Source organism: Littorina saxatilis, linkage group LG8 (genome assembly GCF_037325665.1).
Source record: "Littorina saxatilis isolate snail1 linkage group LG8, US_GU_Lsax_2.0, whole genome shotgun sequence".
Classification (NCBI taxonomy): Eukaryota; Metazoa; Mollusca; class Gastropoda; order Littorinimorpha; family Littorinidae; genus Littorina; species Littorina saxatilis.
The window spans coordinates 57,489,009-57,505,860 of record NC_090252.1 but is presented as its reverse complement, the minus strand read 5'-3'; the positions used below and the strand labels follow the sequence as shown (position 1 = coordinate 57,505,860).

General features: G+C 39.2%; 1 protein-coding gene and 1 long non-coding RNA gene across 2 annotated transcripts in view; one reads left to right on the top strand and one right to left on the bottom strand.

The window, feature by feature from the left end:
* The window catches only part of LOC138974393 (uncharacterized), a 270,189-nt gene that overhangs the window by 146,960 nt on the left and 106,377 nt on the right, over positions 1-16,852 (top strand). Inside the window, exon 9 of the mRNA XM_070347110.1 lies at positions 13,774-13,857. Within this exon, the coding sequence (XP_070203211.1) occupies positions 13,774-13,857 (84 nt within the window). The remainder of the gene's footprint in view (positions 1-13,773; positions 13,858-16,852) is intronic.
* LOC138972394 (uncharacterized) lies at positions 6,152-10,317 on the bottom strand. The gene is made up of 3 exons (XR_011457594.1): positions 9,962-10,317; positions 6,675-6,849; positions 6,152-6,243 (listed from the first exon to the last, which is right to left on the bottom strand). It is a non-coding gene; the product is annotated as an uncharacterized lncRNA (long non-coding RNA).

Genomic DNA, 16,852 nt, shown 5'->3' with positions numbered 1-16,852 from the left:
TTTCCCGTTTCGCACGGAAATGCCAGCCGCACAAAGGCTTGTACATTGTACTCTGGAACTGTACAGCTGTGTGGGCCAGTGTGAAAAAATACGTGTTTCTTGGTATGAAATGGACTGGTTTGCGTGACTTGAACGTTGGATTACCGTCATCTTGTGTATATTGTTACTCTGATATTCAGGCTTTGTGTATGTGCAAACTAGAGGTCCGGTCTGGATTCGGTTTGTTTGATTTTGAAGTAATACTGCTATCGAATCTACCGGCAGGTCGTTCTTTGTTCTACTTCCAAGAATCAGAACGTGCGCATTGTATACCATTTTGTAACCACGCTCAATGTTTATACCAACGACCGACTGTGTTTCTGATGTTGCCGTCAGTAAGTACTTAGTCTAAACTGTGTCATAGAGTGAGAATAAGTTTTTGAGGCTGTTTTTGTGTTTGACTTTGGAGCAGTTTTGTTTCGTTAATCCACGCGCCTAATCAGTGCATGCACCGTTTGGAACAGGCACTCGACTCTAGTGCATTTCATCTGTTCTGTTTTTTGTATTGCTTGTTTTGCGTCCCCCCCCCCTTTTTTTTGTGACGTGTTTATTCCTGACTTAATGTTGTGACTGTAATTGTGCTTATGTTCTTGCCTGTCTGTATCAGTGTATATGGTTTTGATTGTTTATTGTTATCAATTTCTTTCAATTTGTAGTCACTCTATTTATTGATTTAAGGTGTCTCAGTTAAGAATGGCTGCAGTGCAACATACAGAAGATCTCCACATATTTAGGCTAAATGCTATGTGCAGAATTTGTGGCAGAAGATCAAAGGCAGCAAAGGACAAACATCATACCATTAGGCATTGCAAAAACTATGCATCAGGGTTGTTTCAGTTTCACGGTATTCAAGTTTCTGAAGAAGCTAATGGCACCACTTTCTCAAGTACATTGTGTGCAACATGCGCTGTTCGTCTCAGCCAACAAAAAAACCCTAACATTCCACCTCAAGGATTCTCAAAAGCAATGCATAGTAACATTGAAAAAACAAAAGTGATGAGGACACAATACAACTCCAAAGTGGAAGTAGCTGACTGTAGTGTGTGTAAAACGTTTGCCGAACAAATGGCCGGTTGTCTTATAAAAAAAAAAAAGCCAGTGAAAAAGCTGCTAGTCCGCAAAGAAAAAGCACATGTGTTGACAGTACTGATGCCTGTACAAGCACTTCTATTGTTGAAACCTTTCAGCCACAGTGTTCTTCAACACCTGAAACAAAAACCGCAAGCCGTGTCGTCAAAAAACGTCTGTTTGACCTGCTGACATCTCGCAAGGGTACGACTCAGAGTCAGAGTGATGCAAGTACTAACAATGACACACTCGTGTCAGCTGCTTCAACATCATTTCAAACCCAAGCCCCAGCAGAAACAAGCGATAAAACACCTGTTGCAAAGTCTGTATCTCAGTCACAGAAAGCAACAGATACTCACACTGTTTCGTCAAAAAACAAACCACAAACCCAACTCCGCCCAATAGAACAGTTGCAAGCACCTTTGACAAAACAAGAGGAAGAGTATTTAACTGGCTTAGTTAGGGTGAAACTGGCACAGTCAGATGACAAGAAGACGTTGATATGTAAGACAAAAGCACACCCACTTGTCCTAAAGAAAATTGTGAGAGCTAAAAAGTCATCAGCGCTAGTTTCTACTCCAATGAGGAAGAGAAGAGCAAAGGAAATTGCCAACTTGAGAAAAGAAATTTCCGGTTCCACGGAAGCTGACATAATAAAACAACAAAACACTGAACTCAAGCACACTACAAAGCGCAAAAGGGATGACATTCTGAAAACAGCTGGGTTGGGACAGGCACGCGTCTCTTCAAAATCAGCAGCTCAAATTAGAGCAAAACTGTCACTTAGCTGGGCAAAACAAAGGCAGTTGCGAAAATTAAACAAGGCAATGGGAATAAAAATGGAGTGTGAGAAAAAGGAGAGGGAATTTCAGGAGGGAGTGCTTTGTGGGAAAATAGAAGTTTACACAATACGTCTCTCATGCATCAACAAAGCGACAAAGAAAGAGGAAGTTAGGGGCATTCCCGTGTCTTCTATTGTCAGCTGGCCCAAGTTTGTAACTGATCTCTTAGACCAGTACGACAAGAAGAACATGCTAACATGGCATAACAACACCTTGCCAGAAAATGAAATTTGGGTTAAAATCGGGGGTGACCATGGAGGGGGGAGTTTTAAAGTTGTTCTTGAAGTAGCAAATCTCCACAATCCAAATGCGAACTCAAAGTTGGTTGTGATGACTGAAGCCAAAGATTCTGCTGAAAACCTTGAAAAGATTTTAGGCAGCACTATTAAAGAGGGAGTTAGTGCTGTCAACGGCATGATGTGGAAAGGAAAAAGGCTGCGAGTGTTTATGTTTGGGGATTATGATTTCCAGTCAAAAATGTATGGACTGTCAGGAGCCCAGAGTAGTTATCCATGTCTTTGGTGCAAGACTTCCAAAACGCAAATGCAATGGAGTCCAAGAGAAAAAGCCCCCAAAAGAACGTTAAGAAACATGAAAGAAGACCTCATAGGGTACCAAGAATCTGGCAGTGAAAAAAAACATGCCAAAGACCACTACAACGTCATTCGTGCTCCAATATGGGACGTCAAAGTGAGTCATGTAGCGCCGCCTTACCTTCATTTGCTCCTTGGTATTGTGAACAAACACCACGATCTTCTTGCAAATGAGTGTCACCAGCTTGACAAGCAAATAGCAGATGCCCTTTCTAAAATAAAACTGAGTGACGGGCGTTTGGTGGTGATTGACAACACTACCGAAGCATTCAGAAGGTGTGTCAAAAAAATGTATAATCTCCGAGAAGAAGGGAAACTTAATCTGAAAACGTTTCCAGTCTTCGACAGATCTGAAGGACCAACAGTTGCAGGGGTTACTGAGATTTTGAATAAGCATAGCATAACACCTCAGGCCTTTTTTGGTGGCAGCTTCAATGGGAATCACTGCAACAAATACATTAAAGATGAAGTGATTACTGCCGTAGCAGACAGCGTAGAAAGAAGGGCATTTATCCTGACAGATGACTATGGCGTGCACACCCTTGCAGGTCAAATCAAAGACAAACACACCCGTTTGCACAGTCTTTACTCCAGTGTGCACAGGCTTGTGTCACACACAAAACCAGTTGGGAAAGATGACCTTCCTGGCATCCAAGTAGCTATTTCTGAATACATGGAGTTCTACAGAGGTAACGTGTGCCTTGACAACGTTAATGTCATCCCAAAGCAGCACATACTTGAAGCACATTGTGTAGAGTTTATGGAAAGGTGGGGGATGGGGCTTGGTTTGATGGGTGAGCAGGGCGGCGAAAAAATACATTCTGACGTCAACAACCTGAAAAGGAGAGTTTGGGGCATGAAAAACAAGGGACAGCAACTTTGCCAGTTAATGAAAGAGCAACAAATTAAGACCTCACCGATGCTGCTTGACACCCCGCCAAAAACAAAATCCTAAACAAGAATGATAAAAAGTCATTGAGGCCTTTAGCATATTGACACAATAACAGCTCTAAAACATTGTTTTTTGTTGTTTGTTTTTCTTCTAAAATTGTACATATTGGTTTTTTTCTTCTTCTAACAATGTACATTGTGTTTTTGTTTTGTTTTTCTTTCTAAAAATGTACATAGTTTGTGTGTGTGTGTGTGTGTGTGTGTGTGTGTGTGTGTGTGTGTGTGTGTGTGTGTGTGTGTGTGTGTGTGTTCATATGCGTGTGAGGGAATGTGATCCCGCGTAAAGAGTGTGTTTACACTCACATTTGAACCGTTTAGTTTGAAATTACACCCACTCTATTCCATTACAATGCACGTCATCTTTTTTTTTTCTTAAGCATCTCAGAGAAATAACAACCCCAACTGTTGTGCTGTGTTGTTTTGTTTCGTTTTGTCTGTTCTGTTTTGTTTGCGATAATGAAACAAACGTTAAATTGTCGTCGGATCGACGAGTTTTGTTTCCTGTGGTATATATACAAGTTTGTGAGAACAATAGTGAAAAACTGTGTTGAAAAACTTTCAAATCGACTTGTGTGCTGCTATTGGATTACTGATGTATGGCGCTGCAATGATACCAGTCATGTATAGGAGGAGACGTCAGGTAGGCTTTTTGTTTTCTTCACATGCAGCTAACAATTTGCATGAACATGTATTGAAAGACCGTTTTTTCTTTCTTTTATATTACAGGCATTAATTGCACTATTTTGAATTATATAAACGCAAAACAAATTTCACATGCGCACCATACGCATGCCTATAATATGTTTTTAAATACGACTGTATATACTCTGTTGTTTGTATATATATTTTGTAAAGTGTTGTACATGTATATCAGTGTACTTAGGGATTACCTTTGTCTTTTTTTCCAATATTTTGTGTTCTTTTATTGTGACACATTGATTATGATGTTTTGTTTACTGTGTTGTCTTCTGTCCTCTTATAGATTGTGCCGTGCTTTCAGATGTTGGGTTTCCTGTTTATTTAACTGTAGCATACATGTGTTTTTCAGATCTGTAAGGTGTGGTATAATTATTTACTTGAAGAGCAAACACCTTTTTTAATTCTCTCATTTATCCTTTTTTCTGTCTTGTAAATTGTGGCATGTTTTGTTTCATACGATTGACATACATGTATTATCCGCCTATGTGTTGTCTGGGGCTAATATCATGTGGCACTTCGAGCGGATTTGGGTGAGCGCGCGCGAGCTACTTTTTTTTCTCCTGTGGTATATTATATATATATACAAGTTTGTGAGACTTGTATAGGAGGGCCGTGAGGTAAGCTTTTTTGTTTTATTCACATGCAGCTAACAATTTTCATGAACATGTATTGCCGTAAGATCTTTTTTCTTTCTTATATGTTACTGACATTATCTACACTATTTTGAATTTTATATCTACACTATTTTGAATTTTATAATTATATAAACGCAAAACAAATTTTACATGCGCACCATCAATGACTTTTACTAGTAGTCCTTGGCATAATATGTATGTAAATACGATATACTCTACTGTTTGTATATATTTCGATATACTCTACTGTTTGTATATATTTCGTAAAGTGTTGTATATATATATGTGTATGTACTTGGGGATTACCTTGGTCTTTATCTTTCATTATTTTGTGTTCTTTTATTGTGGCACATTTAGGATGTTTTGTTTACTGTGTTGTCTTCTGCCGTCTTATATATTGTGCCGTGCTTTGCGATGTTGGGTTTCCTGTTTCTTTAAATGCAGCTTGCACATGTTTTTCAGGGTGTTTCTTTAAATGCAGCATGCACATGTTTTTCAGAGTGCAAAGAGTAGCATAATTATATACTTGGGGGGGAGCACACACTTTTTCTAATTCTCTCATTTATCCTTTCTTCTGTCTTGTAAATTGTGGCATGCATTGCAATATATATAACTATTGAGAGATGCCCGGCAAAACACACTGAAAACACGAAAGGCAGGGAGTAGAGGGCCACTTATCACGCATTCTGAACAGTGCAGAAAAAGTTCTCAGTTTTTAGGCTCTGCTATCTCTCTAGAGCGCGCGAGCTACAGAACCTTATCAACACAGCAGCTGCTAACAGAGAGGGCCACGCTAGCTGCAGACAAAGAAAGAGTCGTCTGTCAGGCGCCACTGTGGATGGGGCCGGGTAGGAGGGAAATGGGGGAGGAAAGGGTAAATAGGCGGGAGGAGAGTGGTTCTTGCCGGTTATTTTTAGCTGGAGCCAGCCTGGAGCAGAGAGTACCTGAAATGGAACACAGTGTTGGCAAACTTTTTCTGTTCTTATTCACATGTTAAAATGTGTGCAGAGATCGTTAGTTACTTCAAAAAAACCATGTTTCAGGCAACAGGCATGACCGGCTCATGGACTGACTTCCTGATGCTGGAGTACAACAACAGTGGAAAAAGTCTGGAACAAAATGTTGCAGAATGTGAACCATGTACCGGACCACGTGACAACCCAGTATCATCTTCAAACCATGCAGGAATCTGTTCAACCAAAGATACTAGTTCAACACAGTCACACGATTTGTAAAAGTATATTTCAGCCTTCTGTCGCTCAGGGAGTTTAAACCCCACTCTTCATCCGTTTGGGAGAGTATTTCTGATTGTTTTGACTGCAGAGGTTGGTAATGGTACTCTGATGCTTCTGCTGAGAAACCCCACTCGCTAGCGCACCAGCTGCCTGTTATGGGTAAGCGACGTGCCTGTATTTCCTGCAAAGCAAGACAGAATAAAACAACAGCTTAGTTTGAGCTTTTAAGACATTCGTACCAGAGAAAACGTGTACGTGTTTGTTTGGAGAGGGTGGATAGAATCATAAGACACGCTGTGTCTAAGTGACGTAGAGCAGGTTTTCAAATTCATGCTGAAGCACTGTGTGATCGCTATTTTTTCTGGCATATCTTATCTTGATTTCAGATAGACTGGGAACCGAAATGAGGATGTTTACATGAATAAACTATGCTGATATGTATGTATTTAGAAATAAAGAATAGTTTTAATGATATATGATGTTTGTTTGTTTTTTTAACCCAATGTGATATTTTCGTATTTGAAAACAAATTGTACACTCTGTTGTCAATTTTACTTTCAGATAAATAAATCTATCATAATGGAAATCATCTGTTTGTGTTGTGTTACTTACCCATTTTGATCAATGTTGAGTCGTCCATATTCCTGTGTGTACGCATAGTATGCAGTTTGAAGGTAGTAGATGTCCGAGCAAACATAGGAGGATGTGCTGTTAGGCTGTCTATCTCCTCATCCAGGTTTTCCAGATATTTGAATTTCGTTCCCTCTTGGAGTTTCTGCACTGACACCTGATAAGCAAAATATACATATCACTCTGTGATCATGGCAACATGTATCATCTGTATGCCCCGTTCAAAAATTACCTTGAGATTCTAAGGTATACACAGAAATTGCAGTGGATCACAAAAACAACACGAACAGTAGTACGTGTATATATTCAGTTTAAAAATTCATGCAATGAGAGTCAATAACCCGATTTAACCCCAGGTAGATTCAGGGTCCCACTGACTGAATCTCATATGGTTGTTTTTCGGCACACACCACACATTTTTAATGGGACTGTGAGGTTTTGTTAATACAGTAAAATATATAGTAGCAACGTACTGTCTGTTCGTGACGTTTGAGAATACCGATCTATGCACTAACGCATTGTCTTTTTGTAGTGTGACTGTCCGATATTGCGTACTCCTAAAAATCAATGATCAAAAAGTTTGAACTGCTGTAATCGTGTTTCAGCATATGTGCACGTCCTAGATACTGGGAAATACTATGGGTTGTCAACTTTGAATGACTGTCACAATATCTCTGAGCAATGGATGACAAAGGGGATGCTTTGATGTCAAAGGGGATGGATTTGACTTACTGTAACAACCAAGTTTGGGTTTCCAAACATTGCTGTGGGTTTTAAACGATTTAATTTTTAGCCAAAATGCCCCCAAAACAGCACCTAAAACTGGGACAAAAATACACCAGTCTGTGTTGCAGCTGTACATAATGGAGAATAAAGCTCTGTGAATTTTATTGTGATGTTTATGGGTCAGCTGAAGGATTATTCTCGACATACAAACTCAAGAATTACATCTATTTTTCTTCTTCTGGGAGTTTGATCGGCAAAGAAAACACGTAATCGTGGGTTACCGTCGTTTCCGGTTTCAACTTCATCAAAAAATGCGATCTGCTGAACAAAGGAAACCTCAAAGTTATTCAAAGTCATTATTTATTTATTTCAACAACATTTAGGTTTTCAAAACACAGCACTACGGTAGGAAACAAATTTATTTCAGCTTATAATCGCGCTTGAATGTACCCCACCCTTGTTTCGTTTCCATCTGTAACCCACGAAAGCATGGCCACAGCAGACGACAAATCCCGCATTGCCTATCACACACGCGTTGTGAGATCGCGGGAACACCGTCGAAAGTTCCATTCATGACGTTTGACCCGGTCATGTGAATAGACAATGAGAATTTATCCACCCAATCGTATTCGTTTCCGGTTTTTGAGACGTAACTCACGACAGACCACGCTGTATCTTTACTGTTTGAGACCTGTAAAATCTTTTTTGACAATTGTAGCATATATTCATCGACGAATTTTGCGATATTTTGCTGATTAAAGCTTGATCTGGTGCAAAGTTTGAGCAGCACATGTGTTCTCATGATCGGCGCCATTATGAAATTTTCGATTCTTCTGCAACGCACGATCGACAATCGATTAATTCTCTCATTTAGGATTGTCGCTTATGGAAACTTGAAAATTTCAAACTTTCATGTATGCATAGTTATTTATCTATGTAGTCCACATGCAATAATCAAGTTTTAGTTCTTTTCTTTGGAAATAAAAGACATTACGAACTATGGTTTCCATGAAACTCACGACAGTATTATCTCTATACACATAAACCCAGTGAGCACAGATCGAAAACTTTTTGCTCACTTAAATCTTTCTATCATGTATTAAAACCCAAAAGGGTGCCCAAAACGCTAGTTGCTACATTTGACCTACAAAAAAAACTTTTGCGCCTGGACATTGCGTGGGTTACGGTTTCCACTTTCTACTTTGATCTAGTTAACTTATGGAAACTTGTAATTTCAAACTTTCATGTTTGCATATTTATTTATCAATGTTGTCCACATGCAAATTGCAATAATCAAGTTTTAGTTCTTTTCTTTGGAAATAAAAGACATTACAAACTATGGTTTCCATGTAACTCACGACAGTATTATCTCTATACACATAAACCCAGTGAGCACAGATCGAAAACTTTTTGCTCACTTAAATCTTTCTATCATGTATTAAAACCCAAAAGGGTGCCCAAAAGGCTAGTTGCTACATTTGACCTACAAGAAAAACTTTTGCACCTGGAAATTGCGTGGGTTACGGTTTCCACTTTCTACTTCGATCTAGTTAACTTATGGAAACTTGTAATTTCAAACTTTCATGTTTGCATATTTATTTATCAATGTTGTCCACATGCCACATGCAATAACTGAGCTAAAGTTCTTTCCTGTGGGATATTGAAGCCTAAAGTGGAAACCATGTAACCCACGACATAGAGCGTACTGCATGTGTCTAATTGTCATTTCTAAAGAAACCCCGATATGAAAGGTCCTCTCTTTGACAGAAAAAGATACAGGCATGTCTTTTGCACTTAAAAAAGAGTATTTCACTCAATTCAGTCCTACTTTTTTTCCTGGTGTCCATGTCCCATAGTTGTGACCCAGTATCTAGGATGTGCACATATGTCTGACAGTGCTTATTTGCTTTCAAAACGGCTTGCGATATCACGCCATCAGCGTTTCGCCACTGCTCAGAAAATCTTATGATTTCAGATCTAGTTTGAGATCGGAAATCACGTGTGCTCGTTTAAAAAACTAATTTCATTTATTACTTCCCTTTGACCGTTTCGCAAGAAAAATGTCAGGATCATTATTAATATTAGCACATGAAAGCAGCCCACCGCCATTTCAAAAAAGTTTCACTGTTTAGTGGTGTCGATGTCATGTAGTGTCTTACTGTCGCAAATAAAAATACCAGGATAATTGCAGTTTTGTCCGCAAGAAACAGGCTTTGCGCAATGTTAACTTGCTGTCAATGTTTCGTTGTGTGACTGAAGAATGAGAAAATAACAGTAATAAGGATAGTCGCGTGTGAACATCACTGTGGAAGCATTTATTCTAAACTGGGCAGTTCAAGGACGAAATCCTTGATTAAAGATAGGAAAATAAACAACACCAGATGCCTGAAATAATAGCATAAATCCATAATCTTTACATGCTTACAGATCTGTGGAAGCACATCAACCGATCTGTGAAAAACACACCTGACTTCGATCTAGCATTGCAAGAGGTAGCGACTACGGACTAGTGTGTCAACATCACAACGAAGAGAATCACATACCATTTCATATTGCCGCTTATGCTGGCTCTGTTTCAAGCAGTTCCTTGTGGCCTCGCCAGCATTTTGACGACGAAGAGGCTCAAACGAGCACGCTAAAATCTCAGGCTGGCTGAAAACCGGTCCGTATTCCACTTGTCTTCCTCATTGCTTGAGCCGGCCATGTTTGTTGTTCAAGGCTCGTGACGTAGCACACGTATGTGCACAAGGTCATGAGCCAAGACTGCGCGCGCGATGGAACGATTCAGAACAACCAAAAACGAGTCAAAGTATACTTTTTGGATTTCTGTGTTCATTTTTACACACGCATTTGTGGTTGATGAATTAAGAGGGTCAACATATCAAAAGTGACCCTAAACCTTAGACTTTTCCTTTAATATGTTTTTGGAATCAGCAAATGATGGAGAATAAAATGAACGTAAATTTGGATCGTTTTATAAAAAATTTTTTTTTTTTACAATTTTCAGATATTTAATGACCAAAGTCATTAAATAACTTTTAAGCCACCAAGCTGAAATGCAATACCGAAGTCCGGGCTTCGTCGAAGATTACTTGACCAAAATTGCAACCAATTTGGTTGAAAAATGAGGGCGTGACAGTGCCGCCTCAACTTTCACGAAAAGCCGGATATGACGTCATCAAAGACATGTATCAAAAAAATGAAAAAAACGTTCGGGGATTTCATACCCAGGAACTCTCATGTCAAATTTCATAAAGATCGGTCCAGTAGTTTGGTCTGAATCGCTCTACACGCACGCACACACGCACGCACACACACACACACACACACACACACACACACACACACACACACACATACACCACGACCCTCGTTTCGATTCCCCCTCTATGTTAAAACATTTAGTCAAAACTTGACTAAATGTAAAAACAAGCCTCTCAGCTTTCGTTCCATGTATTTTGTTTGCCTGTACGTATAGACTGAGGGGTGCCCCGAAATGATTTGTAAGCACAACGTTCGCAGACTTCAAAAACGCCATTGAAAAACTCGTCCACGTGCGTTTTAGATTTATTTACTTGGGTGACTAAAACTGTCGTACCTGCCAAAGGCCGCTTCGCGGAACAAAATGACTTCCGGAGTCGCAAGGCTCGGGATTTTTTGTACAACAAAGTCACATTTCGTTGTTCTAGTCCGAAAACATATGGAGATATGGCGAGTTGAAAACTCCGATTCTTTCCCCAGAAACACGTCGTCCGGAAAGAAAAAAATGGACCAAGAGATACTATAAGAACGGCGCCGTTCGCACACTTGACCGAATTATGTTATTCACACAATACAATCTCACGATCTCTCAAATTCATATAAAAACAAACTAGTTGACATTTAATGTACGTTTTTATTAGAATCAATAAGTATCTCAGTTCTAGCAATGCAAATTATACACACTCTGGCGAATACACACTGGACTCGTGCGTATACGCCGTCGCAAGCACGATACGTAATTTTCATGAGTAGACATTTAGCAAGGGAAGCAACTTGAATACAATCAGAACACCTTAAACATTAATTAATGACTTTGGTCATTAAAAATCTGAAAATTGTAATTAAAATTATTTTTATATAAAACGATCCAAAATTACGTTCATCGTATTCTTCATCATTTTCTGATTCCCAAAACATATAAATATGTTATATTCAGATTAAAAACAAGCTCTGAAAATTAAACATGTACAAATTATGATTAAAATTAAATTTTCGAAATCGACTTAAAAACAATTTCATTTTGTTCCTTGGCGGTTCCTGATTCAAAAAACATATATATATGATATGTTTGGATTAAAAACACGCTCAGAAAGTTAAAATGAAGAGAGGTACAGAAAAGCGTGATGTGCAGCACAGCGCAACCACTACCGCGCTAAACTGGCTCGTCAATTTCACTGCGTTTTGCACGAGCGGCGGACTACAGTCATTGTGAAAAAATGCAGTGCGTTCAGTTTCATTCTGTGACTTCCACAGCTTGACCAACTGTAGTAATTTCGCTTTACGCGACTTGTTATATTTAGTCAAGTTTTGACTAAATATTTTAACATCGAGGGGGAATCGAAACGAGGGTCGTGGTGTATGTGCGTGTGTGCGTGTGTGCGTGTGTGCGTGTGTGTGTGTGTGTGTAGAGCGATTCAGACTAAACTACTGGACCGATCTTTATGAAATTTGACATGAGAGTTCCTGGGTATGAAATCCCCGAACGTTTTTTTCATTTTTTTGATAAATGTCTTTGATGACGTCATATCCGGCTTTTCGTGAAAGTTGAGGCAGCACTGTCACGCCCTCATTTTTCAACCAAATTGGTTGAAATTTTGGTCAAATAATCTTCGACGAAGCCCGGACTTCGGTATTGCATTTCAGCTTGGTGGCTTAAAAATTAATTAATGACTTTGGTCATTAAAAATCTGAAAATTGTAAAAAAATATAAAAATGTATAAAACGATCCAAATTTACGTTTATCTTATTCTCCATCATTTGCTGATTCCAAAAACATATAAATATGTTATATTCGGATTAAAAACAAGCTCTGAAAATTAAATATATAAAAATTATTATCAAAATTAAATTGTCCAAATCAATTTAAAAACACTTTCATCTTATTCCTTGTCGGTTCCTGATTCCAAAAACATATAGATATGATATGTTTGGATTACAAACACGCTCAGAAAGTTAAAACAAAGAGAGGTACAGAAAAGCGTGCTATCCTTCTTAGCGCAACTACTACCCCTCACTTCTTGTCAATTTCACTGCCTTTGCCATGAGCGGTGGACTAACGATGCTACGAGTATACGGTCTTGCTGAAAAATGGCATTGCGTTCAGTTTTATTCTGTCATGAGTTCGACAGCTACTTGACTAAATATTGTATTTTCGCCTTACGCGACTTGTTTTTATATTTAGTCAAGTTTTGACTAAATATTTTAACATCGAGGGGGAATCGAAACGAGGGTCGTGGTGTATGTACGTGTGTGCGTGTGTTGCGTGTGTGTGTGTGTGTGTGTAGAGCGATTCAGACTAAACTACTGGACCGATCTTTATGAAATTTGACATGAGAGTTCCTGGGTATGAAATCCCCGAACGTTTTTTTCATTTTTTTGATAAATGTCTTTGATGACGTCATATCCGGCTTTTCGTGAAAGTTGAGGCGGCACTGTCACGCCCTCATTTTTCAACCAAATTGGTTGAAATTTTGGTCAAGTAATCTTCGACGAAGCCCGGACTTCGGTATTGCATTTCAGCTTGGTCGCTTAAAAATTAATTAATGACTTTGGTCATTAAAATCTGAAAATTGTAAAAACAAATAACAATTTATAAAACGATCCAAATTTACGTTTATCTTATTCTCCATCATTTGCTGATTCCAAAAACATATAAATATGTTATATTCGGATTAAAAACAAGCTCTGAAAATTAAATATATAAAAATTATTATCAAAATTAAATTGTCCAAATCAATTTAAAAACACTTTCATCTTATTCCTTGTCGGTTCCTGATTCCAAAAACATATAGATATGATATGTTTGGATTAAAAACACGATCAGAAAGTTAAAACAAAGAGAGGTACAGAAAAGCGTGCTATCCTTCTTAGCGCAACTACTACCCCGCTCTTCTTGTCAATTTCACTGCCTTTGCCATGAGCGGTGGACTGACGATGCTACGAGTATACGGTCTTGCTGAAAAATGGCATTGCGTTCAGTTTCATTCTGTGAGTTCGACAGCTACTTGACTAAATATTGTATTTTCGCCTTACGCGACTTGTTTATTTTGTAAAGCATTGATTTTTAATGATGAAATTACATGTTGTCTACCAGTATTTGAAACTGGAACCAGCTGCTTGGGTCGGAGCGAGATCAAACGGTGTCATCTGGATTGCAGCTGTGAAAATAACATATGCAGTAAGTACAGATGCATCGTACACACACACACACACACACACACACACACACACACACACATATACACACACACACACACACACACACACACACATAAACACACACACACACACACACACACACACACACACCCCACGGGTTAGGGGGAGTCCCATTGGTTGGGACGAGAAAGAATTTACCCGATGCTCCCCAGCATGTCGTAAGAGGCGACTAACGGATTCTGTTTCTCCTTTTACCCTTGTTAAGTGTTTCTTGTATAGAATATAGTCAATTTTTGTAAAGATTTTAGTCAAGCAGTATGTAAGAAATGTTAAGTCCTTTGTACCGGAAACTTGCATTCTCCCAGTAAGGTAATATATTGTACTACGTTGCAAGCCCCTGGATCACATTTTTGATTAGTGCTTTTGTGAACAAGAAACAATTGACAAGTGGCTTTATCCCATCCCCCCCCCCCCCTTCCCCCGTCGCGATATAACCTCCGTGGTTGAAAACGACGTTAAACACCAAATAAAGAAAGAACACACACACACACACACACACACACACACACACACACACGCACGCACACACACACACACACACACACACACACACACACACACACACACACACACACACACACACACACACACACACACCCCGCGGGTTAGGGGGAGTCCCATTGGTTGGGAGGAGAAATAATTTACCCGATGCTCCCCAGCATGTCGTAAGAGGCGACTAACGGATTATGTTTCTCCTTTTACCCTTGTTAAGTGTTTCTTGTATAGAATATAGTCAATTTTTGTAAAGATTTTAGTCAAGCAGTATGTAAGAAATGTTAAGTCCTTTGCACTGGAAACTTGTATTCTCCCAGTAAGGTAATATATTGTACTACGTTGCAAGCCCCTGGAGCAAATTTTTGATTAGTGCTTTTGTGAAAAAGAAACAATTGACAAGTGGCTTTATCCCATCCCCGCCCCCCCCCCCCCCCCCTTCCCCCGTCGCGATATAACCTCCGTGGTTGAAAACGACGTTAAACACCAAATAAAGAAAGAACACACAAACTGCACACACACGCACACACACACACACACACACACACACACACACACACACATATGTGACCCTCCACCACGAAATGAGTCGCATGTCACCTCGCGCGGTTCTGCGCTAGGCTTAATATAAGTCCGGGGTGTGTCTGGTTACAGTGTGAGGGTCACCTTAGTCACAGGCTTATAACTCAAACAGTTTTCGCTCTTTTCTAAAACGGTTTTCACCACTGGATAGAGCATAACAAATTCTTTGAAAAAAAGTACAAATATGAAAATCATGCAAAGGTGACATGCGACTCATTCCGTGGTGGAGGGTCACATATGGCCGTTTGAATCAATAATGATTGTCTCACTTACCCAATGTTACTGGTTTCACAAGTATTGTTAGAAAGCAAGCAATACGATTTGCTGCGAATTTCTAGTCGTGTTATGTACTGATCTAAGCAACACAAAGAACTGAGTCAGGGACACCTGCCAGTCTTCAATGTCAAGCAAAGATGATGGTAGGGACGAGTTCGGATATAAGCAAAAAAATACACATTTTGTTTTGTGTTTTGAAGCTAGCGTGTTGTGGTGTTGCTAGGCAAGCAAACATGTTCCATTTAGAGATAGCTTCATTAGAGTGAGTCAATTAGCTAAAGGTCCAAGGGACAGCACTCCGTATGAATATGGGGAGAGTTGTGCTACTTTGAGCAGGTCGGTTTCAGTTTTAATAAACAATTCTAGAGAATTGTGTATATTATATTTGAGTCTTTCGTGTTTTAGACATTGATGCATTTAATAGTTTTAACGAGTTGCCTTTTGTTTTATCATTCTGGTGTTTATCTAGATGTGCTGTGTATCTTATAGGAAGTTCTTAAAAGTTCGAAGTTATTTTAGCATATAGGTTTTTTTATGGTCTTAACAGTTAAACATGTATTACGTTATCATTAAGATTCATGCTTTGTTAGCACTAAGCAGTTGTTTTAATCAGTCTGGTTTTCTCTTGTTTTCATCTTATGAATATTCTAAATGTTAGACTAACTTATTGTCTTGTACAGAATAACAACTGTGTGAATGGTGCTATACTGAATGAAAGAGTGTGACATGAAGTTCTTGTACATCATTGTAAAGAGTGTGAATGACGTTTTAGTTTAGATGTCAAGCGCTTAGAGCAAGCCTTTTTAACGAAAGTTTTTGATTTAGCGCTATATAAATGTTCTTCTTCTTATTATTATTAATAAAGCATGGCCGAACCAACACTATGTCTCCGCATCTCTGTACGTAAAACCCACAAATACAACATGGTGACCAGAAGTGGAGCTTGTCAAGAACGTTTGGACTGAAAGATAAGTCACTCAAGCATAGTATTATACTATGGAGGGAACTGGAAGCTGTCCAAGATTCAATTGGGAAGCAGGAGATCTAGTGGGGGAATGGACTTCTTTCAAAGATCACGTGTCTTTCATGTTCAAGGGACCACTGAAAGCCAAGACAGAAGAAGAAAAATGTTCCTATCTAATGTTATGGGTCGGAGAGAAGGGTAGGACAATCTTCTCGACATTGAGTGATGAGCAGCAGAAAAAGTTGCAGAACTACTACGATGGTTTCAAAGCCTACGTTCAGCCCAAATCAAACCCAATCTTTGCAAGGTACAAATTTCACAGCAAGTACAGGCACCAGATGAAACGTGTGAACAGTTTGTAACAGAACTGAAATTGCTTGTGAAAGAGTGCAAGTACGGAGACAAAGAAGATGAGGTAGTGAGAGACAGAATAGTGTTCGGAACAAAATCAGACAAAGTGCGTGAGAAACTCATTACTATTGGGAAAGATCTGACTCTAGAGAAAGCTTTTGAGATAGCCAGAGTGGATGAAAATGTCAGTGAAACAGCTAAAAGAAATGAATTTGTCAGCTGAAGCAGCCGTTCATGCAGTTAGGCATAGAGAGAGAACGAATGCACAAATGACGTCACGCAGCTGCGA